Below are 23,856 nucleotides of genomic sequence, written 5' to 3' on the forward strand. Positions count from 1 at the left end.
TGGAATTCAAAACTTATCTAAATCCTCCTCCTTTTTTACGACACAAGCACGGAGAATCGAAAGAGTTCCGGTTCAGAAATCGGAAGTTATCTCTTCAAATTTCACCGTCTACATACAAACTATCCAAAGACTGGGAGTATTACTTTCGAAAATATTTTTTTTGAATCGCCGATATTACTGTCATTTTTATCCCCGAGATAAACACTACAAATTCAATCCGCCAACGCGACGAACGGAACAAAAAAACTAGAGAAAAACAGCAGGTTTTCTAAATCAAGTGTATATATTTCTTTATTTTTTTAATTAACCGTCGATTAATAATAATTACAATTTTTTTTTAATTAATCGAAGCACGAGAGAGAGAGAGATGGAGGGAGCGAGGGGAGGCATGACGGACCCGTGGCGGGCACTGCGCCCGAAAACCAAACCATATAACTGTCCCTTCCCCCAGGGGTAAAAGAGTCAGGTTTTGACTGCCTACCTTCGAGGGAGCAAAACCCCCCGGGAAATGACCCAATCGCCCCTCGCAGTTCAGGAGCGATCGGACGGTTACGGGGAATTGATCCTCCCCCGAGGTCCACGCGCGCGAACCCGACGACGCCCCCCCACTTTCTCTTTCGAGAAATTTTGTAGTAATTTCAGGTGTTATTTTAAGTATGGAAATGAGCGCACGGACGGAAAGTTTTAAAAGATCTCGCGAAAATGAAATCGAGCCGTGAACGTGTTACAAAAAAATTTGTAATCCGAGTCTTAAAATTTATCGAATTTGTGCGATCTGGCTCCTTCCGTTAACTCTGTCTAGCTGGGTTGATGGAAAATGCTCACGCAGCTTTTTTCTCGAAAATTATTATTTTTTTATCGTACTTGGGGATGACATGGTTAAAACGACATCGTTCTGTCTTAAATTTATTTTTTAAAATCGGACTTGTTTTTAATTTAATTTATATAAAATTTGTATTGAAAACCAGACTTGGATCGAAACGGCATCGTTTTAGCCTTATGCTTGATGTGTTAGCCATGCGATCGCTACGTAATTTGAAAGAAAAAAATTTACAATAAAAAAAAGCCATGTTAACATTTTCCGTTAGCCAAAGTTGGACGGAGCTGACAGAAGGATTCGATCATTCAATTTCGATAAGTTGTAAGACTCGATTGCACTTTTTGCAAGTTTCACGACTCAATTTCGCTTTCCGATAAATTTCGAATCTTTCGCCGCACTTAACTCTTTGCGCATATGATCCGCAGCTCTCAAGCCGCGAAGGGCGATCCGTGGGAAGCGTACACGTGTCGCCGTTTCTCGCGAGTTCTCCCCCCCCCCCTTTTTTTTTTATTATTAAAGATAAGACGGGAGGGACGGTGAATTTTCTGGCGTGGAAAAGAGGATAAAGAAAATCGGAAAATAAATAAAAAAGGGAAAAGGGAATTTGTTCAGCGCGAATTTCTAGAAAAGAGGAATAATAATAATAATAAAGCTTTGGGAGTGGAGCTAGTGTCGGGATCGGTCGAGTGCAGACAACGACTATCTTCTTCTGCTGCTCTTTCTCTGTTTGGTGTGTTTTTTTTTGGTTACATGGTCTGGTCTGTTTTCATCACTCGCTTTCATCATTTTTTTTAAGAAAATCAAAAAAGGGCCCCACCCCCCCTCCCCCCCAAAAAAGAAAAAAAAGTTAAGTCTCGTTCAAAATGATTGACTGACGACGGGTCAATTCACTCGATACAAAAACCCCACCCAGAAAAGAAAATATTATAACGAAATAAAATAAAAAAAGCGACATTTGTTTTGATTTTTTTTTTCTGTGGGGGGGGGTCGGGAAAAAGAGAGGACGTGGGGATTCAATTTGAAAAGATTAGAGATGGTTTAGCAATCCTCGCTTGATATTACAATCGCGAATTTAGATAACTAGATACAAATTACTATAGTAAAAGTATCGCTAAAGTTTTGGTCGATTACGAGAGGTTTTTTGATCAGTAAATGGATAAGAAAAAAAGTTAGATGAGTATCCTTCCCACCATTTTCGAATCATTTAGATTTATTGCTCTTACCTTATTTGCAGATATATCGCGCAGTATTTTGAATTGTGGATAAAAAAGGGTTTGGGCAAGAAATCACTTTTGTCATTAGGATTTTAAGCAAACGAAACGTATGGGAATGATATTTTGGCTGAGTGTTTGTGGATGTGAAGAATGTTTTGAAATGCTTGGCCAAGAAAACGGAATATACTTGATATTTATGTCTTACCTTTCGAGTTCAAAACTCGCTTTCGAAAAATTCGATTGTTAAATATCATCAAAGCATTCCAGAATTAATTTTACGACACGATCCTACCTGGGATTTTGTTTTTCTGAATTATAACTGGAAGTTACTAAAATGTTGTGTCCGATCATGGCTTCGCATTAGCAAGGCTCGACACGGCTCAAAGAATACCGAACTCGTTCTGCAATTTCTCAGGTAAATGTGTCGTGCATGATTTAGGAATAGCCAAGACATTGAATTACTTTGGGGTCTCGGACGTGATACAGGCGCCGATCTGCTTCCGAACTTCATCAGTAAAAGCAATCACACTTTGTCGCAATCAGATCGAGTCATAATATCTTTTGATCGTCCTCAATGATGTCCTTGATGATTTGATGGTAACCCTTAATTCACGTACAATTGAAGTGGCCCCTAAACTTCTGTAGCTGGGGTGTTGGCAGCCAAGCCCAGACCGTTCATGACCACTAGGGAAGAAGGATGGATCAAAAGGAAGGAACCAAATCAAAGATTAGAAACGAAAAAGAGAAAGAAAAGGGGGAAAACCAACGATACTAGGAAAATTAAGCCGGCTTTTGAATTACCAAAATATACAAATTCCGAGCACATTAAACTAATCGACGCCTCCGCAACGTACCGATAGACAAGATTATACTCGTAGTCAAGCCCCTAGCCTCAGTTTGCACAAGTTCCAGCAAGGTCTCTGGTACATAATGAAGCTGACAAGACGAATGCAATGAGATGCAACAGCTTACATGTAACTTAGAGTTAAATCTGAGTGCATTTCTATCAAACAGAAGATTTGACCTCATGAACAGTTGGGAGCAGGACAAAAGCGCTCAATTAAATGATTACCGCTTCAACCATCAGTCCAGTCGATGATTCTCCACAAAGCTACAAAATCAAACGCCAGATGTATTGGACCGTGAGGTCGGCGACTTTACAAACATGAGCTTATTTGCCTTAGATACTGAAAACTGCATTTTGTACAAGCCAAAGGAAATACCTATCCTAACTCGCCAGTTATATTATCAACCCTGTTCTCTGTATGGAGTCCAGATCAGTTTGCTGACATCAACCTCGAGGCCACCTCGTCCTGCAGCTTTCAGATGACGATCCAAGACTTTCGGATCCGCGCATATGACGTGCTGCCCTTTTCTATACTGAATCAAATCTAGGCTCTGAAGGGTGTTCAAAATGTCATCAGCCTTTATCGCTGTCATGTCACTGAGCTCCTGCAGAAGAAGGTTAAACAGAGAAGAATCGAAGACTATTAGTCCACCCAACTGGAGCATTTGGCACTTAGATCCTAACGGCTACTCCTACCTTACATGAAATAGCAGGAAAGACTGACCGAGTATTCCAATACCTACTATCCCCGTCTTCAGGAGTTTTAAAGAACATTAAAAGACTATCTCAAATTTCCATAAAAGCCTAATAAGAAGAAGAATAGAAATTGCAAAATAAAGGGTATTATGTAGTGAAACTATATATAACATGAAAAAGGAAGCATATGGAGTACTATGAGAGCTCTACGCAACTTTCTGGCCATTTCGCTAAGATGGCAATATTAGAGTTCTTTTCTCCTTTCAAATTAATGAGTACATTATTATCTTTTCCTCCTTTAACTATCTTCATTATTTCATTACTTTATTTGTAACTCCTCATTTAACAATTTTCTTTTATGTAAAAACTATACAGGATTGATATAGTGTAAGAAGTAAACATACTCGAGATACAAAAGAGTACTCAAAATATTGCTGTAGAAAAAACCAACAAAATGAAATATCATCTAATATTCATATATACATTAGTTTCTCTAAATACTAAGCGGTAAATCTATATTATATATTGTCATCTTTTTATTATATTTTGCAGAAAACCCTGCGCGATGTGCAGGCATACGCCTAGTGTTGATACAAATATCCAACTGTAGCATTTCTCTGGTGACATCTCATGATTGCAATGGATGTTCCATCCCAAAACTAAACAATAAATGCCCTGACCAGAACACCGAACCTTACCTTGATAGAAATATTTCCTTTATGCTTTTTCAAAATGTCCAACAGAACCCTTGTCCAGTATCCTTTGTAGCTCAACAGCCCAAGATCAGAGAGAGGCCTCTCTGGCGTGCCGACTTTACCTTCTTTTTTGGAAAGTTCATATGCTGTTCCACGATGAAAATTACATTATAAAATATCGTTCTTAAATATCACAATCAATAATGCGCAAAGATCAACTTTCCCTAACAACAACCACACCCCTCCCTCTTCTTTTCTATCAAATAGAAAAACTCAAAAGAGAAGGTAACAAAAGCAAAATACTAGGCCCAGTGAAAATATGTAAACCATGATATGAAAAGCACATCAACTAACGAACAACTTACAAAAAGCTATTAAGAACTTTCCATAGCCTTTCCTCTGATACGGTGGGAGTGTGAGGATGCATGCCAAATTGTAGGATTCCTCAGAATGCTTTTCCTGAATACGGAAACATAGTCAAATACCACTGTGAATAAATCCAAGCTAAGTATGCCAAAAAGTGCAGAACTCAAAAGCTATACGACACTTATAATCAAGACAAGTACAAGTGAAAGAAGTAAAAGCGAGGATAAACACTCGATGCTGCAATAGTTATCCAGGAGCCGCGAAACTGCTTGGTAAGAGTTCTCATATTTGATAGACTCTGTCTATTGTGTCCAGTTTCGTACATGGATGCTAAACTCTTTGTACCCTTTGAATGAACTCTCTCTTCAACATTGAAGAGACATTCTCTGTCGAGCACTTTCCCAACACTCATACTACCCCGAGGCATTCATTAGAAACTATAAATTAAGAAAGTCAGCATCAAGTTGATTTAGGAAATAGCTAAACATAAGTTCACTCATCACAACTCCATAAATTAATGGAAAAGCTAAATTTTTCCACCATGTAGTGATCACTGTCAATCTGTTTTGCTCCAAGAGACCCCAGCTACCCAAATTTCTACTTTTTACCAGAACAGTAGCTTTTAGATGCATTAAAGTAATTCTTAAATCACTTGAAGGACCACCACGCGGTTACATGCACTATATACCGTCAGTCCTTTCATCAAGTATATGCGCCAACGTACCAAAATCCCTACAACAATTAACAACCCCACATACAACTAACATCACAGTCACGTACATCCACAGATAAGTAACATAAATATTAAATCAGCTTCGAACATCATATTCTTGCATTGCAATACCAAGTTAGCTGGCTAAACTCTAACTAGTACCTTGGAGAAATATCCAACCATGTGGCAACCTCGATCATCACATTCGCACAAGACATAAAATAGAAAAAGATCTACATCATAATAGAGAGTCTTGTGATCTAGAAAGAGTTTTGCCAAATAGCAAAGATTCTGCCCATAAACCTTATTCTTCTTGCCATCAACCTGCATCGAAAACATATAGTCAAGGTAGGGTGAGTAATTATACCTAAGATGCACAGAGAAGAAAGAAAGAGAAGACTTAGAATAACGATCGCATCTAAACAAGAAAGCATTCTTTAATAAACTGCCATCATGAAAGGCAATTGGGGATTTTAAACAATCAATAAGATCGTGAAAACAATTTCTTTTCATAAGAACTATGACCACAAAAGAAAAAAACTCTTTAAAATAAAACAAATTATGGCAAAACTGTTTCAAAAAACCAAAAGAAAATTAAAAGGGTAAACTAAACAGAAAATCCAACAGAATCCGCCGGATGATAATATGCCTCGAACAACAGATAGGTGAACGAAAAGAAGAATCAAACATATACAACTACGTTGAAATAATTTCCAATGATTGAACAATGATGTGTACCTCAAACATTGACAATGTACCGCTCCTGTATATCTCATCTCCAGGTGGATGTTTCAGATCACACTTCTTCTGCAAATAGTTCAAATGTAGAAACAAAATCACTCAGAGAGTTAACTAATCTTGGACATTAGAGAGAGCCATAAAGCTACAACCTCAAACGATTAAACTTGCAAAGACATAAATCTATTAAAAATGTAAAAGCAGAGGCCCAGGCGATGTTTACACTTCTAGAGTGATTAAAGACAAAGTTAAACAGAGTCTTCTGAAGAGAACTAAGCTATCCAAACAATGAGCTCAACACATACTGTAGAGTTGATTCAACTGAGAAACTAACTTCCAAACAATGCAACGACAATATATCAGCAAGTGATCCAGTCCTATACACAATTACAGCTGCTTCTAAACTGCAGTCACATCAATAAAGCTCCAGCACAGATATTTAATTTTTTCACTTTCCTTCTTTTATTTCTTTGTGACATCCTTTTCTTTCTTTTATTTCTTCTCACCTCCTTTTTCAAATATTTCTGATTTCTTTTTGCTGGGAGCGGAGAAAAGGAGGAAGGAGGAGGGAGAAGGGAAAATAGAGAATGGAGGATGGGGTTGAGAACTAAAAACAATTGTTCCCCACCCACCATTACACCTAATTTTCTATCCCAATATCACATAACTAACATTACTTTACTCTCCTCGCTAGTTCAAGCACAGACTAAAGGGGCTTCTTTTAATTGCTATAAGCATATAGATTACAGATTACAACAGATTCAACAACTACAGCTCTGAAGTACCTGCTCATAAATGAATTCAGCAGATACGAAACCAATATCAGGCCTTCCTTGGATAACTACCTCAGGGTACAAAAATGCAAAGAAAGTTACAGAAACGAAGCACTACAATCAAAAAAATGCTCACCATGTGCCTTTGAAGCTGTTCCTTGCGCTTCATAAAATTGAGGCAAAACTCACAAAAGTAGAGCTTCGAACAATCATTGTATTCTGGTGGAAAGGGAGAGAAGTACCATGTCTCAATCTCGTATCTTCCAAGCTCTATGGTTGCGATATTCTTCACTTTGGTGAATTCTTCATGTTCACGCAGACTGGCAGCGTCAAGCTCCTCATGCCCCTATTCGTTGTAAATATCTTTGGGTTATAATACAATAGTGAGGTAGTTATTTATGTATTCGGCCCTTTGGAGATTTGCCAAGAGCCCATCAAATGCATTTTTTAACTTCAATTGCTTCTTTCACATTTAAAAGCAGACATTAATCCTCTATCATTTCCGTTGCACTATTTATTTAACTTACTTTGTAAGAAATCTATTATTTGTATCAGACAGTAGGCTCCATCTTGACATACAATAGATTGACTCTCCTGTTGTATTATAAAATATCCCCTACTGACAGCTAAAACAATCCGCTGCTAACTCAGCAGGGTATCTATACTGACACGCTGCCCTGCAGTACCTTCTTCCTTTCCAGTCCCCATTTGAAGAAATAAGCCTATATCAAAAAAACATGATAAGAAAGGCCAGATCAAGCTTACCTCCACGTGCGTCTCATCAATCTTCCGCTTTTGGTGACGTGTCATTTTTAATCCTGTCACCTGGTAAATCATAAGAAGTAAGGTTGTCAGTGAAAGTAGAAGGGAAACCTCTCCCAATTTAAGCAACCTAGACATTACCTTGTCCTCCACTTTCTCATCAACAACAGTCTCTACAGAATCAAGATCAAGCTGTTCAAGTTTCACCCATTCATCAAGCCTCCTGTTGACTGTCAGAAAGAATAACAAATAGATTAAAGAAGCAATAAGTCGACAAGCAGCCGCAAAGTTACATAAATTTTTAAAATAGCTTGCCCCAAAATCACAACCATAAGGTCTCAGTCCTCCATTACCTTTCTACTAATGTTCATACGATAGTTATTTCAAAACAAGATTGGCATGCAAGAAAAACCTGGATTAACACAACCTTTTAACAAAGAAACAGTTTCTTCCACAATTTTAAGGTGTTGTTCACTTCAGTATCCACAACCACCCATACAACTAAAACCTGAGAAAGAATTCTCTTAAAATGATTCATCTCCGTCATTGCGTATGCTGCTCTCAACTAGTAGTCACATGGCCACAGCCACACTTTCCTCGTTAATTGTCACTCCTAGGCTGTCTGAGTACCTTAGAAAGGACTTCTTAATACAAGGATCGAACTTTTTCAGCATTATTAGATACAACAGGACCAAAGAAGATTGAACCGCAACAGACGAAACACTAGCAAACCCTAATTCTGAATTGCTCCACGACTCTCGTCCTTCCACGACCACAATTTCGCGCTACGCTGCTCCGAACACGAATATCAAACTCAAAACACAGAATTAGAACCGCCAATTCACAGCAGAAACCCTAAAATCGGAGAGGAGACCGGGAATTCTCACATTCCGTGTAATGAACATAGTACTCGTAGTCGTTGTAATCTCCAAAACTCAACTTCCGTCGCTCGATGACCTTCACGGGGTGATACTTCCCGTCCCGCCAGCGACACATCACGCGCGTGCCCACCTCGAGGGGGAGCACGCTCATCCGCCTCCTCTTCGTCGCGGCGTCGGGCTCCGCCGCGGTGCCGTTGGAGTGCTTGACGGCCGACGGCGGCGGCGGCATGGCGTCTCCCGCGGCGGGCTTCCGGTCGGGGTCGGCGGCGGCCGCGGTGCCGTTTTGCTCGGCTTTTGGCGGGTCAATCGAACCCATGGGCTTGGCCGAGAGCGCTCCGACACGGTCGGGTCTGGATGGGGAAGAAAATGGAATAAATAATTCAGGAACCGCTTTTACCCTCGAAGTTTTGGGGTCACTTTGCAATTTGCGAGTAGGCCCCAATAATTTCATTATTTTCACGTACCCCAGAACTATTGAGTTTTATTGCAAATAGCCCCCCCCCCCCCTTCTTGGTGTTTTTTAAGACCGAATTTCAATAATTTTACATACCCCGCTGAAATTATTTGAGAGGGTTTTTTACCATTCATTGATATGGAAATTGACTAGAAAGATCACGTGAAAAATAAAAGATTCACCAATAAGACATTGAAAAACATTCTTATCGCGTTTTTACCCCCATTAATGACTAATTTTGAGCCTGTAGAATTAGCTTACTTAGTAATTAAGGAATGGACTGATTTGTATCGATTAAGGTTTGATTTCCACATCGTCAAGCGCTCAATTTCTTGGGAAATTCTCGAAAAAATCTTCATGTAATCCCTAATAGTTTACAAGTACAACACTTCACTTTGATTATGCCATTTACCACGTCTCGTGAGAGTGGACAAAACATTAACTTTGACTTTTAGACTCCCTCAATGGTAATCTCTAATTACGGACATTTAAACTTGCGGATTTTTTCCTCAAAAGAGAAAAGAAATAGTTAATTAGTGAACGGAAAATGTTTTCATCATTGACAATAATTTGACAATGAAAATATTTTTTGCCAATTCATTTTCGTAAGCGATACCATTATTTAGGAAAAAATATTTCTCAAGTTATTCATTTTTCGCGAAAAAATGTATTTTAAATATAAATTCAAACATCTTATCATAAAATTAACGATTTATATCACGAAAAATCCTAAATTGATACGTTTATGACAAATTTACACCAAACTAACCAAAAACCCCAAACTAGTGCACATGTGACAAATTTACCCTGCATTAATTTCCGTTAAATTTTACTATCAAGTTGCTGAGTTGTATGACACGTGGCAGTCGACGAGTGTACCAGTTTGGAGTTTTATTATCTGTTTGTCGCACGTGTACCGGCTTGTGGTTTTTCGCGATACTAATCAAATTTAATGGAAAACTAACAGAGGGTAAATTTATCACAAATGTATCAGTTTGGGGTTAGGTATACTAGTTTGAAATTTTTAGTGATAAAAAAATCAGTTTGCGACAAATTTGTGACAGGCGTACGGATTTGGGATTTTTCGTAATTAAATTCGCTTTTCTCGGTCTTGCCAATTAAAGATAAAAGAGACTTATTATAAAACAAAAACAATTTCCGCCAGCAGTAAAGTTGCAGACCGGAAGTTGTACACACGAGCTCGCGTTCGTCTTCCTCCTTCGTGTGCTCAGAAGACGAACACGCGACGCTACCATCTCTCTCGATTTCTCTGCTTCCCTCTTCCCCAATCGGAGTCGATCCGATTTCGCGTTCGATCTCCCGAAACCCCCTGTAGCCTTCCCATGGATTTGGCCGAACTGTGGGCGATCTTCGGGCCGGGCGTCGCCGGCGCCGTGTTCGGCGCCGGGTGGTGGTTCTGGGTCGACGCCGTCGTGTGCAGCTCCGTCACGGTCTCCTTCGTCCACTACCTCCCCGGTACGTGCGCTCGCTTCGATCTCTCCACGTGTGTGTGCGTGTACGAGGTTCGGGGATTTGATTTCGATGGTTGAGGTTTTGCTCTCCGCTGTGCACGTGTTGCGTGGTAGAGGGCGGCGATTGACGGGTTTTCGATTCGCCTCTTGAAAGGTATCTTCGCCTCTTTGGCTGCGCTGATGTTCAATTGCGTGAGGAAGGAAGACATCGACTACTCTCCTTACGATGAAGGCGAGTGGAGGTTGGTTAGCCTTCTGTTCTTCCACCTTTTGTTTGCTTCTCCGATGTGTTGTTTTGCTCAGTGGAAGTGATCTGCTTGAGCTTCTGATGGGAAATTAGGACTTGTTGGAGAATGCCCGAAACTTCTAATATGCAGGATTACCTTTTAGACTGAGTTGGTGCTTGTGTAGTGTATTAAACGGCCCAAATATTGAACTTTCTCGGTTTGAGAACTAGAACAAATGGGGTACAGGAATGTGATGCTACTTGACTACCTTTGGATCTCAGAAATAGAGTGAGGGCGCTGACTGACAGCTTGACTGAAAGGAGAGGAGGGGATCAAGAAGCGAAAAGCACCATCTTCTCTCTTTCGTGACTTTCTTGTTGATTGAAACCCTCTCTTGACTGTTGACTTCCCTCCCTTTAGAGCTGCGAAAGAAAAATGTCCGGTTTCATTCGAGCTTGAGTGAAGTAGCCCTTCTTCCTTGTTCACGAGAACCAGTTTTTAAAGAGCAAGAGCAGCTTTCGTCCTCGAGGGTCACTGTTTTGGACGCTATTCTTCCCATCTCAAATCGGGTGTTTGCTATTTGTGCTTTTTGAAGAGGCATGCCTACACTATTTATTTGTATCCATGACTGAAAGGCAACACCCATTTTATTGCTTCTTTCAAAGATCTAGTCTTCTCATGATGCATGAGATAGTGTTACTAGGAGACTAAGCACACAACAAAAGCAATTTCCTTTTCCTTGGTGCAGTGCCGTTGTTGCCTCTGGATGATCAGTCTTTTTGAATTTACAATACTTGCTTGAAACAATAAATGGACTGGAGAGTGTTTGTCTGTGATAATGGAGGAGTTTACACAGGTCAAACTTAAGAGGTTCAAAATACTATATGATAGTCCAGGTTGAAGTACCAAAATTGGCTCCATTTACTGGTCAATCTTGTGTATTCTCCGTTTTGATCATCAGGATAGTGAGGTCTCTGTGCCATACTTAAAGAGAGCGGATGGAGCTTTTGTTTTGCTGTTAGTATAGGCTTGCAAAGGTTGGCTTTAGTTATCTTCTTGGAGTATTTATCAGCAGATGAAAAATATACAAGAACAACATGAGAGGGAACTTTTTCTGAGCAATATGAGAATGACTTTCTGAGCCATTACATTGAATTTTTCTGGATAAGATGTCACTACTGCCATCTTGTTACCATTTAAAGGCTCTAAAGATTGGTTTAAGGTGTTTACGTAACAAATCACATATTCATTTATTTATTGATGCTAGGTTGTATTCATGCTTGTGGAATCCAATTGGACTTTATAATCTCTCGACTTGGAATGTTGTTGTTATGCTTTTTTTGAGCAGTAATTTCTTGTATTTTTCTGATGAGTAACTAGACCGGTTGGAGTCATTTGGCTGTATGATTTCCTGAGGGATAAGTGCTTGGTGACATTTCCGGGGGGGCTGGGGGTGTTGTAGTGGGGTTGGGAAAGGGGAAAAGGAGACTACTGATATTCTGTCAAGACACATGTTCACAGATATAACCATATTGCTATTCCTTTATCAACAGCAGTTGGATGGATTTCTGTCAGGCATGATACATGCTCATTTTCTAGAGCAATCACAGATTTATCACGTAAACCGTGTTGAGCTTTGAAAACATGTGGTAACCTTTAAGAGAATGCTGGCATGCCCCTTTACATCAGCTATCTGGGCGTCCAGTGGAATTACTCTATTGATTTCCCTCGATACACTTGCTTAGGATGTATTATCATGTGGTTTATGCTTGCACATCCAATGCTTGTCCTGTCACTGATTGCTTTTATCGCTATAAGCAATGTGAATGGTGCATTGTGCTGTTCTTAAAATAGGATCCTGATTCTGTAGTTATGATCTTATGCTCTAATTTTTTTATTCTTTCTATACCATGTTCTACTGCTTCCAGTGATGATGATACCAAATGATTGGGGCAAAAATTGGCCTTTCTGCAGCTGTCGTGATAGTGACTATGGAACTTCGCCAGCCTGCACTTGCTTGTGTTTTCCTTGAGGATGACACTTTGCATGCGTTTGATGCTTTAAGTAGCTGCAGTATTTGCTTGTTCTCCTTAAAATTGAGATAGATGAGGGGGTTCCTCGCTGATCCTCTTGGGCAATGATTGATAATTTTCTTTTCAATGTACAGGTTGAAGCTTTGGCTTTTCTTTGCCTATGTTGTTTCATTCGTCTCTCTGGCAGCATCTGTGGGCCTGTTAATTCAAGATTCACTCGAGACCTCTGGACCTCCAGTTTGGACAGGAGTTGCTGGTGTCTTGCAATGCGTGTTTGTGTTGATCAGGTACCTTATGCATTCGACACTGAATTTTCTTGGATATATGATGTTTCTCTCTCTTGGTCTCATTGACTTGTGTATTCGTGATGTAAGAATGGTGTTTGTTCTATTAAAGAAGAAGCACAATTTTACTTGGAATCTGTTCATGATCAGGCAAAGCTTTTTATACTCGGGCTACTTTTAACCTAAATCTCTCTCAGAATCAGAAAAATTCAATTTGTGCACTACCTCCACATACATGTACAACAGTAGCACGTGGACGCATGATTATTAGAAATGAGTGACTAAGATGTTATCATTATTTGCTAAATTTAAGAGTGGTACAGCATCGCAAGTCTAATTTAAACAAAATTGGCCTTTTTGCAGTGGACTAATTTATTGGACATCGCACTCAGAGTGAGGCCTTGGTCTGTAACGATGTACTTTGTGAACATATCGAGATGGAGGACTCTGTAGAGTGACTAAATCGTGATATGATCATTTGGATGCACGGAGCCAGCTTCGTCATCGCGGAGAAGGTGACTATGTATATCTGAATTTTTATTGTTTTCTGAGTATGAAAAGGAGGGGCTCTTTAACTCAAAGCAATTAGCTTTTGTGGGGGAGAACCCATTCGACTCGGTCTATTTGCGGTGGTGTGAGTGTTCAACTGAGTTTGATGGTGTAAAGGAACCTTTTCCACTCTGCTGCCGGTGTTCAGCCGGCAAACCATCGATACATCATAACCGGCACCGAGCTAATGCGGTCGTGCATTACAAACTTAGCAATATCTCTCGTAAATAAGAAATTTTACAAATCGGAAAATGAGTATGTTTATTCTTTTTCGTGATTGGGCTGCTGCTTCTCACCGTCGCGTCGAAAAGAGCTGAGATGCGGATCAAATTCCTGTGTGAGAGAATTAGCAAAACATGTCCTCAGTAATACTACCAAAAAACTCATAAACCTATGGTACTTATGCTGATTTAATCCTAAATTTTTTAATTTGGTCAATTTAGTCCTAGAATACAATATGATCTTTTGCGCCTATGCTAGCTAACCTTTCAAATGTTTCAAAATGAGATTTTAGAGAAAATTGTCCAAAAAGTTCTAAACATATTGTACGGCTGTTAATTCAGTTCTAATATTTTCAATTTTGCTAATTTAGTCATAAACATTTTAAAAAGTTATCAATTCAGTTATAAATATTTTAATCGTGTTAATTTAGTCATAAATCTATTGACTATTTGCCAATTTAGTCATAAACCATTTAACAAATTACTAATTTAGTCATTCTAACTAATTTTGGCTAGAAATTGCTGATGTGGCAGTCCAGTCGGCGTCGGTTATCCTACGTGACATTGACATGGATAATTTTCTATTTAAAAAAAATTGAATTTTTTTATTGATTATTTTACTTTTATTCTTTTCTTCTCTTTTTTTTTTTTTTCCTTTCTTCTTCTTCGTTGAGCTCGCTGGTTGAGGGCAGGCGGAGGTGGCTAGCCAATGGGCAAGGGCCGTGAAGCCCTTCCCGGCTGTGAGTGAGGGCGTCGCGGCCCTCGCCGGCTGCGGCGATCTCCACGTCAGCGCCACGTAGGACTGCCGGTACCAACTGGACCGCCACGTCAACGATCTCCTGACAAAATTAGCCAGAAGGACTAAATTAGCAATTTATTAAAAGGTTTAATACTAAATTGGCAAATAGTCAATAGGTTTAGGACTAAATTGGCATGATTGAAAGGTTTAGGACTGAATTGGCAACTTTTTAAAAGATTTAGGACTGAATTGACAAAATTGAAAGGTTTAAGACTGAATTGGCCGCCGTATAATAGATTTAGGATTTTTTGGATAATTTTTCCTGAGATTTTATGTCTCAACCGCACTGCGATTCCAACTTCCAAGCAGAGGAGTTGCTTTCAGCCGTTTGTTCCGTTTATAAGAGAGAATAGTAATTATTGCAAATTTTAATCTTTAATCTTCATTATCCTCATCACATGGCATCGTTAATCTCACCACTCGGTATTATTGGGACAGCCATGCCGAGCTCTTCTTCTACAGCGGTCGAGAGGCTCCGAGGAACTCACTGCTGCTGGTTGGCTAAGCGTGCATTCGCTCATTCGCTAACCCACGTTGGGCGCACTTCGTCGTCCGATGCGGTCCCTCACAAAAAGACGTGAGCGGAAGCATCGAAGAGAAGACATCGGGTCGGCTCGACGGAACAGATAGAATGTGAAGCTGTCTTATGATTTAGTCAGAGATTTTGTCTCCCGTTCGGTTAAGGTTCGTCCTTTATGCCGACGATGAGAAACTTTGCACTAGTCCACGCCCGATTCAATATTGTCTAGCTAGGGAGATACACCAAAAACCATGGCCGAAATACGAGAAAAAGAAGGTGAGAGGAAAGTGACTTGGAATAAGTCTCTTTGTTGTCGGTGGGTGGTCCTTCCAAATCAAGGGGTAGATTACTCATCAAATTAGTCCTCGAGCAGTTAACCAGTTACCTCGAGGCAACAGTCTCTTAGCGACTTAAACCCATATGGAATCAACTAAGTTAAGGGTATTGAAGAAGCAGATGGCTAAGTGTCTGCACTCCGAGCTTGCTAGGAGTTAGTCCGGATATCCCGGGCTACATCTCACCGGTACCGGCAACGAGCAGAGAAAACGACCAAATCGAACAATTGCTAACTCTTGTTCTTGACCCAGACATCGTCCTATTTGCAACCGGTGGCCTCTGCACTTTAGTCATTGCGCTAACCGTTCGCGACCTCAAGATCAAAAGCAGCCTCTCTTTGCTGGGACCCTTGAGTAGAAGGACAAGAAGGACATTGTTGGTCGAGCCAATCCCCCTCAAATCCATCGTACAAAGAGCTTGCAAATTGAGATGTTCAACAAGTTCAACGGAAAAATCGATCTAGAACACAGAGAGATGGAAAGGAGCAAAAAATTTATAACCCAGTCGGTGACTTTCAATTATACACACTGCTTTAGGGATTATTGTCTCGAGACATAGCCAGTGAAGAGGAATACCTCCATATGAGACCTTCACCACCATTAACGCTTCATTAACCGAGGATAGTTCAATTAGTATTCACCGAGAGTATTTGCAATAGAAGTCCTCACCTTTTATGTCGAAAATCGCTCTCACTTGGTAAAAACCTACGTGATATTCCAACATTTGATTGAAACAATGTACGATGAGCATAGCATGGAAAACAAATGATCGAGTGGAATAAGTTTTCGTTAATTTGATCAAACTATTTTCACACCCAAATGAACTACCATGGCATATCATGTACACAAACGAGAAACATGGGTCAAATCATGTCAATTTCGAGTCCACTGTATGTCCCGTGTCAAATTCGAGTTTCTCTCCCTGTGCTGTGTTTTGAGCGCATTATCCTGACATGTCAGAAACTAACGCCCCTGACTAAAACCTGCTCTCGACGGGCAAGGAACATTCGCAAGACGGGAAAGACCACATTGGCTCATAAACAAGCAAAAAAAAAAGGTAACATCACCTCCTTCTGTATTTCAACATATACTCTACTTTGGCCTAAGTCGCCGGAGCCGGAGATAACTCCCAAAATGAACCTGCAGAAGAAGGAACAAAGGAACCAAAGCGTTGAACTTCCTCTTTCTTTTTCCTTTTTCAGTTGTAAAATGAAAAGAAACACCAGAAGCATTTCTTCCTAAAGATCAGAACCCTCTTCAAGGAGATGGAAAATAAAGGACCAAAATACCCCAAAAGATGCTAACTCCCTCAGCACCTCCTCCGAAACGGTAAACCCTCTATCTATCCTGAAACAAAATTCCCTAAAATCCTCATTTTTTTTTTCCACAAGCAAACATGAAAGCTCCAACTTATTGAACTATTTGTTGAATCCCCACAGGAACCTATCCTCCTGCATACCCCAAGATTGGTGTCCCTTCAAAAACAAAGGACCATCCAGCCAGCAAAATTTGGACTTCCAGAGCTGGTAAATCAAGCTTTGAATCCTGAATCAGATGGAATGATCTCCGCAGAGGCTCCGCCAATACTACCAATGCGAGTTTCAGACAGTTTCGAGAGGATTGGCTCCACTCCCCGGCAGACATTCGGAGATGGCCTCAGTTTTGTGTACTGCACCACAAATAATATCCACATGTTGAATAATTTCCACCAAATTGTTAAAGTGAAATTGATCCATTTAATGCGAACCACAATAAGAATAATTCCTAATGAAGCATCTTCTCTCATCCTCCAAGAAATAACCAGAAAGCATTAAGTAAAACCGAGTTCTCAATCCTCAATTGTAGGCACACTTATACTCTGTATCCCCACTCCTATGAAAACTTATAATTTACATCCTCAACAGATGATGCTCTTAGTTTAATTGAAAAAATGAAATGACAACAAAGGTCCTCTATATTCAACAGATCCAAAGCCCCCCTCCCTTATCTTGTTTATCATTTATCCACAACTCTTCTCGTCCCTCTTTTGCGTGAGTATTCATTGAACACTTTGGACATCAGTCCAGAAGGACCACCTCAGTATAAGTGCTTGTGTAACTCATGAGAGAAAGAGTTGAAGCAAAAAATTAGGGCTCTTTCAAGTTCCAACCGGATCAACCCACCCCAGATAACCATATGAGCAAAACCCATTCCAGCCAAAGCTAGCCACAGTATACTATGTTACCAACCGTATATATGCATCCTCTAAAATCTCCCACTTTAAGTTCCACACATGACTACTATTCAAGGCGAGTCTTGGCAAAATGCCCGCCAAAAGAAGAAAATTCCACTGGTATCAGATTTGCTCACTGGCACCAGTGGAAAGCACTTCAGGTGGGTCTTGGCATGCATCTGATCTGGGGGGCCTGATTAGGGCTTATGACAGCTAGCTCAAGTTCTTCCTTTCTTTCCTTTTTCCTTGTGAGTAAGAAGAGGAGATAGCATAATGGGGTTTAGCAGCCACAAGGGCATAATGTACTTACAATTATTCTAATGTATCTTCATAAACATGTGCCACCTTATTTGGACTTTGAACTATTGCTAAAGATGAGGTCGTTTGTTGTTAAAATGAAACATGAAGATTAAAAGTGAAAAGTTGGAAAAGTGGAGATGTAACGCGTAACAACATCAATGATGCAAGGTAAAAAGCATAATTTTCCCATTTGGGAAAGGCTACCAACAAGGGTAGAATATGGAATCATCATCACGCTAACCTAACAAGACATCAAGAATTCAAACCAATTCTGACAGCATTTGAGCACACAGCAATTTACCTCTTGATAAAAAGCATTGATCTCCTCTTCTGTGAGACCTTCATCTTCACCAGCATTCTCATCCCATCCAAGGGAACGAAGAAAAGCAGCCTCTTCCTCATTCGGATAAACTGCTGCTGTGAGACTCATACCATCATCTTCATCATTAGGAAGTCTCAGAGCTTCTAAAGAGCTGCCACCACTGCTGCACATCTCACCACCATTGTCAGCCACAGGACTTCCAGGGGCATTGACTGATTCCTCAATTATTTGACAAGAACTTTCTTTGCTTGGAGATGAGATTACAGGGCCCGACTCTAAGAGAACAGAAGAACCCTTTGTTGAGTTTTTCCTTTTAATGAGATTGAAAAACTCACTTCGGCTTTGTGCATGAGACGAGGAAGGTCTCTTCTCCAAAACTGTAACAGGGTTCAAAAAGGAGACAGCAGACTTGTCTTCCAGAGAGGAATGCGTCGGGTTGTTCACAATTTTTAAAGGAGCAGGAGCCACAGAACTAGCAACATTAGGCTGGCTGCTCAATGATTTGCTGCTACTAACACTGGTTGGACTTCCCATATCCTTTGGAGCATGAGAAACACCATTCTCCCTGGTGGACTTGAGAACTAAAAACTTCCCAGCATGAGGTGTCTGTGGTGAATCCAATTTAGTATGTCCACCTCGAAGAAACTGATTAGCAGATAAAGAGAGTTGCTGTTGCCCACTCCTGACAGCAGATATTCTCTCCCCATTTCTTACAGCTGCTTTCGACTTGGATTTTTCAGACGAATTAAGCACCTTAAAACAAAATACAATAAGCTATTATCACATCGTATTTCCTAGACAAAAAGACGAAAACAAGTTTCTTCAAAATCAGCACCTATATACAGTTTAACAGCATCCTACCATCCTCCTTCACCCAGAAAAAAAAAACACCATATATTTTAGTTCTTTGTAAAATAAATCAAGTAGCAGCAAAGTGAACTACATGCTCAAGAATAAGCTGGAAAACAACTAGCAATCATACAGCCATTAAGAAAAATCTTGGTACGGCTCACCATTTCTCGAATGAGGACTGATTTTTGGAAATGAGCACATTAAAGGATACAAATCCCCCAACACGCCAAACTGATTGTGATATTGAACAAAAGAAGCAGGAAAAAAATGAAAAAAGAAAACCTGGAAATCCAAACTAGTCCATGCAGCTACTCGAGAAGACAAATTGCTCTAAGGAAAACAACCTCAAAAGGCGTATAAGACCACTCCAAAGTACTGTCCACTCTATTATCTAAATAAAACTATAGTTATCCACACACAGGCACGACCGCAACAGAAAGATGTATTCAAAACCACCGGAAATATCCAAAACAAATAATTTCAGAAACTGCTAAGACATGATACTCTGGTAAATCCCAAACATTGGAAGCTCCACTATCCTTTCCTTCAAAGAGTAATTGCCTTCGTGCAACCAATCTCAGATTTATGCAACCACATAATCCAATCTGTGCCCAATCAGCTATATGATTATTGACATTCATACTTGGAAAAAAGCATTACTTCATTGTTACAGTGTTGTTCACGAGCAAAAATAACAGAAACTTTCGGAGCGAAGAATGTTGATTTAAACACATGAAGCCATACATCAGGGAAAAATAAAAACCCAAAATGAAGGTGCGGAACAGCAGAACAAGCTCATAAATCTTCTTACTGAAGTCTTAGAACCTGACGGGGTCACCGGTATAAGCTGCCTAGATTGCTTAATGGCCAACTCCTCAAGCCTCAGTGTCTTCACTGACAACTGCAAGAGAGAAGGAAGGAACGATTAGATTCGCCACGGAAATTATAGAAGATTCGGGAAGATACCACATCAAGTGCTCTTACCGGGGGAGCAGTTTTTGCTCGCAACGGAGCCTGTGCTAAAGCTTCAGCCATTTTAAGACCAGTCGTTGCCGTTGCAGTCCCACATACCGGAGCAGCAACTGCATTTTGTTGATGAGATGAGGATTGTACGCCATTAGTTGGAGAGATGCTCGGCACCTGCGCCAGAGCCGATGTCCATCCTTCACTGCTAGCTAAAGCTGAACTAGCACCTGGCAAACAATTGATGTTGGCAGGCAAACCAGGGGACATGGCTCTTCCTTTATCTGCCATCCCTTGCCTTTCTTCCGCTCCAAGCAATGGGAAATCCTTCTCAGATACAGCATGGTGAATGGTACTAACCCCAGAAATTGGACCATTCTTAGCAATGTTATCTTGTGCATCATTGCTTCCATTTTTTACCTCTGGAACCACACGACGAGGCAACAGTTCACCGTGCCTTCTTGGAATCATTGAATGGGAATGCCTCAGTGGATCTTTCTCAATCCTATTATTTAAGACACATCCCAGTGAATCAGAACCATCGAGGTCCCAAGACTCATCATAGCTCAACCGTCCTCTTTCCCTGTCGCGTTCCCTGTCGCGGTGACTCCTACTGAAACTACTGTATGCATTCTTTACAAGACCATTATTACCAGAACTCCCCCGTAAATTAAGTGAAGACGTGCGGTCTAATGTCGAGTGGCGGCCATCAAAGTCATTCCCGCCCTTGGAAGTTTTACTTCTCCTACGAGATCCCGAAGAAGGAGATTCTAGAGAATAAAAGCACTCAAGTTAACAAAAATATAAAACGTCATGATTACAGCAGCACTAATACCTGCTACAAGCGCATATCAATCGTGTACGTCAGTGTGCATTATTGGCAATGCAAAGCTCAGGATGACTAATGTGTTGGCCAAAATAAATATGGCATTGCAAAAGTTAGAATGGAGCGGAAATTGGCAAGGGCAAACTACCTGAATGTGAAGAGTGGTTGGCTGAGCTGCTGACTCCCGAAGCACCTCCGCCGCCAGAATTCCTCAGCCACTCTGGAACTAAAGTGGGTTCACTTCTTTCCATGGGGAGCGATGCACATCCTCAGAGAATATTAAGAGCCTAAATCGAACAACTACTATACTTTGCCGCCCTTTCCCATCTGTTCAGAGTCCCGGAAACCTTATCCTGAAAACCAATGTCCCTTCCTAGTCAAAAGATGCCGTGTCGTCGCGATCCCCTCAAAGCACCTTCCGCCGCTCCCGACGAGCAAAGCACCGGCAATTAACTAGGCAAGTCTATCAGAAGAACAAAATCCTAACGCAAGCGCGAGTACGAAGGCAATGACAACCAGAACACGCATTAACCCCCCCGGAAATAAGCACAATGATGAGAAGAGGGGCTCCCCTCTACACCTCCATCCCAATGAAGAGATGGATTTCGCGGGCGCAGCAAGGCAAGGTCAGCCGACCCTCATTACGCACAAGCGCGCGCACCGCAAGCGAGCCACTTCCCCACGACAGCCCGGAATTCCGACAATATCCCAAAGTCCCGAAATCAAAAAATCCAATGAGGGGCGCCTCAAATCAGAAACTCCCGCACGGGTCCAATGGCCGAAATTTAACCCCCCCCAACCCTAAGGACGTGAGGAACTCCGACAACTCCCGGCGCCTAGGGTTCGAAAGGGGCGGCGCGAAATCCCCGTCCGGAGGGATTAGGGGAAAAGGGAACCCCCAGCACCCGCCGCCGCCGCCGCCGCCTCAGCAGCAATCGATTCCGGAAGCGGCAGAAAGCCGGAGCTCCCGCAAGAGCGCGGAGGCCGAGAAGCCGGGGTCCTCCGGCGAGTCGCGGCGGCGGAACGGGAGGGCGGGCGCAATCCGGGAGGGAGACGGAGCGATTGCGGGAGCGGTGACGGAACGGGAAGAGGGAGGACGGAGATTAGGGTTTCGCAGTGGCGAGAGAGGGAGATGGAGATGAGATTGTGTGTGTGGGGCGTGGGCGGGGGTGTGGGTGAATTGCTAATATTAAGTTTTGGGCGTTCAGTTTCTTTCTTCTCCTCCTTCTCCTTCTCCTTCTCCTTCTTCTACGTTGTTGTTGCTGTTGTTGTTGTTTTCTTTTGAGGGACACTTTGAATGAAACGTATGAGAAGAACAGAAAAGACAGGAAGGAAGGAAGGAAGGAAGACTCTCTCTCTCTCTTTCTCTCCTTCTTTCCACTCTGCAGAAAAAAAATCACCACGCCCAATTTCTCTCTCCCTCCCCCTCTCTCTCTCTCTCTCTCTCTAGCTTTGATTTTCGGTTTTATACCTCGAGATGGATGGCACGTGCCCTGCGCGTGCCAGGAGGTTGGGTGGGGAGGGGGTTGGAGGAGGTGAGGGCGTTGCCGCCCGCCCGCCTCCTGCCGCGATGCGAGGCGAGGCGAGGCGACCCGGCCTTTTTCCATGGGCATGAGTTGCGGGCCCGTAAGTTATGCCGTTTTCCGTTTCCCCCACCCCACCCCACCCCACCCCCCCCCCCGAGAGAAACTACCCGACAACAGAGTCGAAATATAACCGCCGGTGCATTAACTCCTCTCGAATCTATCAGGAATTTCGCAAGATCCGGTGAATCGGTCTCCTTTCGAATGAGGACAGAATGATCCGAATCGGCAGCGCTACCGTATTAAATCCGCGAACCGTCGAGTCGTTCTAAGCATAGTGCCAAGCTGGAACCCCAAATTGGGATCGTTTTGGATTAAACTAATAGGTGTTCGGTTTTTGAGCTAGGTCCAGGTTCAGGGTCGAAAAAGCTGTGACCCGAACTAGACTCTTACCGGAGATTATTTCGGGCATTTACCATATGTTTACCCACCGTCACCCATTATGTCATTGGACCCTAATTCCGGGCATGGCCAATGATCAACAACATGTCAAAATCAAAGATTGAGAAAATACATGATCGAGAAAATTATTTATACGCACAATTTCGATAGATGAATCGTCAGTTCTGCTATCGGTGTAAGAATTACCTTCTACAATTACAATCGAATTATAGACGTACTGGTTACATAATTAAGTTCAAGCAAGCATGTAAATCGTTCGACGACCAATGCATAAGTTTTTTTTCTTTTTTTTTTGGTTGCATTGGCATTGGACCTACCAATAATCCTTAAATAAAAGGAGATACAAAGGCCAAGTCATATCATGTCTTATCGTATCGTTAGCTGTGCACCCATTGGAAGGGGGATTCGAGTTTTTTTTTCCCCAATATCAAATTTGGATCTCTTTGTAATTTAATTAAAAATTATTGGTCAAAATAATTTTCCCATTTAAGGAAAAAAATTGCCATTCTCGGCCATAAGAACGGCCAAACTTGACTTGTTTTTTTTTTTCCCAGAATAGATTTTTAAAAAAAGGAGATTCCCGAGATAAATATCTCCTAAAATAATTTTCCAAATTTGACTTCCATGCCACGTCATGTCTAAAGATTTCCTAGTTATCACATAATCATCCTATTCACTTTCTTATCTCTCCTAAAGTTAATAATTTTTGACATTTTTGACAAATTTTAATTTTTCATTATCATATTTAGAAAATCTACGCCAAAAAGATCTCTACAATCCAATAATTTATTAAGTACTATGTTTTCATTTTTATTTCAGTTTTTTTTTTGAATTTTTTATTTCGTGTTGACATTCTTTTTACTTCGAGCAATTATATCGTTATATAATATTACATCGTGGCCATTTTTTTTCGCTTTCTAATTAATATCCATTTTGTTAACATGTTAATGCACCAACTCAAAATGAAAAACAGAAGAAAAACAAAGATATTATAACAT

The 23,856-nt window shown here is 41.1% G+C and overlaps 3 protein-coding genes across 4 annotated transcripts; 1 reads left to right on the forward strand and 2 right to left on the reverse strand.

Annotated features, from left to right (window-relative positions):
* Nucleotides 1-2,988: 2,988 nt before the first annotated feature.
* Nucleotides 2,989-8,873, reverse strand: LOC115676292 (histone acetyltransferase of the MYST family 1-like). Of its 2 annotated transcripts, XM_056311773.1 has the most exons (10): nucleotides 8,511-8,873; nucleotides 7,765-7,853; nucleotides 7,627-7,686; nucleotides 6,998-7,207; nucleotides 6,089-6,157; nucleotides 5,513-5,674; nucleotides 4,638-4,731; nucleotides 4,276-4,418; nucleotides 3,258-3,486; nucleotides 2,989-3,145 (listed from the first exon to the last, which is right to left on the reverse strand). In XM_056311773.1, the coding sequence occupies exons 1-9, from the start codon at nucleotides 8,818-8,820 to the stop codon at nucleotides 3,283-3,285; spliced, it is 1,341 nt and encodes a 446-aa protein (XP_056167748.1). In that variant the 5' UTR covers nucleotides 8,821-8,873; the 3' UTR covers nucleotides 2,989-3,145; nucleotides 3,258-3,282. The 2 variants fall into 2 exon arrangements, with proteins under 2 accessions (XP_056167748.1, XP_030455035.1); XM_030599175.2 differs by having other exon boundaries at nucleotides 2,989-3,486.
* A 1,243-nt stretch (nucleotides 8,874-10,116) lies between these two features.
* Nucleotides 10,117-13,624, forward strand: LOC115676293 (uncharacterized). Its single transcript, XM_030599176.2, has 4 exons — nucleotides 10,117-10,434; nucleotides 10,585-10,672; nucleotides 12,825-12,977; nucleotides 13,338-13,624. Exons 1-4 carry the CDS (start codon nucleotides 10,302-10,304, stop codon nucleotides 13,369-13,371), a joined length of 408 nt encoding a protein of 135 aa, XP_030455036.1. The 5' UTR covers nucleotides 10,117-10,301; the 3' UTR covers nucleotides 13,372-13,624.
* A 2,934-nt stretch (nucleotides 13,625-16,558) lies between these two features.
* On the reverse strand, nucleotides 16,559-22,016 carry LOC115676291 (uncharacterized). The gene is made up of 5 exons (XM_030599174.2): nucleotides 21,022-22,016; nucleotides 20,069-20,817; nucleotides 19,896-19,985; nucleotides 18,212-18,985; nucleotides 16,559-17,067 (listed from the first exon to the last, which is right to left on the reverse strand). Exons 1-5 carry the CDS (start codon nucleotides 21,122-21,124, stop codon nucleotides 16,930-16,932), a joined length of 1,854 nt encoding a protein of 617 aa, XP_030455034.1. The 5' UTR covers nucleotides 21,125-22,016; the 3' UTR covers nucleotides 16,559-16,929.
* Between the last annotated feature and the right edge of the window lie 1,840 nt (nucleotides 22,017-23,856).

This window comes from Syzygium oleosum, unplaced genomic scaffold (assembly GCF_021117445.2).
Source record: "Syzygium oleosum isolate NSW1041296 unplaced genomic scaffold, Sole_v2.1 Sole_v2.05, whole genome shotgun sequence".
NCBI classification, from domain to species: Eukaryota; Viridiplantae; Streptophyta; class Magnoliopsida; order Myrtales; family Myrtaceae; genus Syzygium; species Syzygium oleosum.

Excerpts from the sequence above, each read along its gene's own strand:
- LOC115676292 (XM_056311773.1), bottom strand. The coding sequence starts at position 8,820 with ATGGGTTCGATTGACCCGCCAAAAGCCGAGCAAAACGGCACCGCGGCC. Across the intron at positions 7,687-7,764 it reads ATGAGAAAGTGGAGGACAAG|GTGACAGGATTAAAAATGAC; the intron begins GTAATGTCTAGG and ends ATGATTTACCAG. Across the intron at positions 6,158-6,997 it reads AACAGCTTCAAAGGCACATG|AAGAAGTGTGATCTGAAACA; the intron begins GTGAGCATTTTT and ends AACTATTTGCAG.
- LOC115676293 (XM_030599176.2), top strand. The coding sequence starts at position 10,302 with ATGGATTTGGCCGAACTGTGGGCGATCTTCGGGCCGGGCGTCGCCGGC. Across the intron at positions 10,673-12,824 it reads TACGATGAAGGCGAGTGGAG|GTTGAAGCTTTGGCTTTTCT; the intron begins GTTGGTTAGCCT and ends TTCAATGTACAG. Across the intron at positions 12,978-13,337 it reads TGCGTGTTTGTGTTGATCAG|TGGACTAATTTATTGGACAT; the intron begins GTACCTTATGCA and ends GCCTTTTTGCAG.
- LOC115676291 (XM_030599174.2), bottom strand. The coding sequence starts at position 21,124 with ATGGAAAGAAGTGAACCCACTTTAGTTCCAGAGTGGCTGAGGAATTCT. Across the intron at positions 20,818-21,021 it reads CAACCACTCTTCACATTCAG|AATCTCCTTCTTCGGGATCT; the intron begins GTAGTTTGCCCT and ends TTTATTCTCTAG. Across the intron at positions 19,986-20,068 it reads GAGCAAAAACTGCTCCCCCG|TTGTCAGTGAAGACACTGAG; the intron begins GTAAGAGCACTT and ends TCTCTCTTGCAG.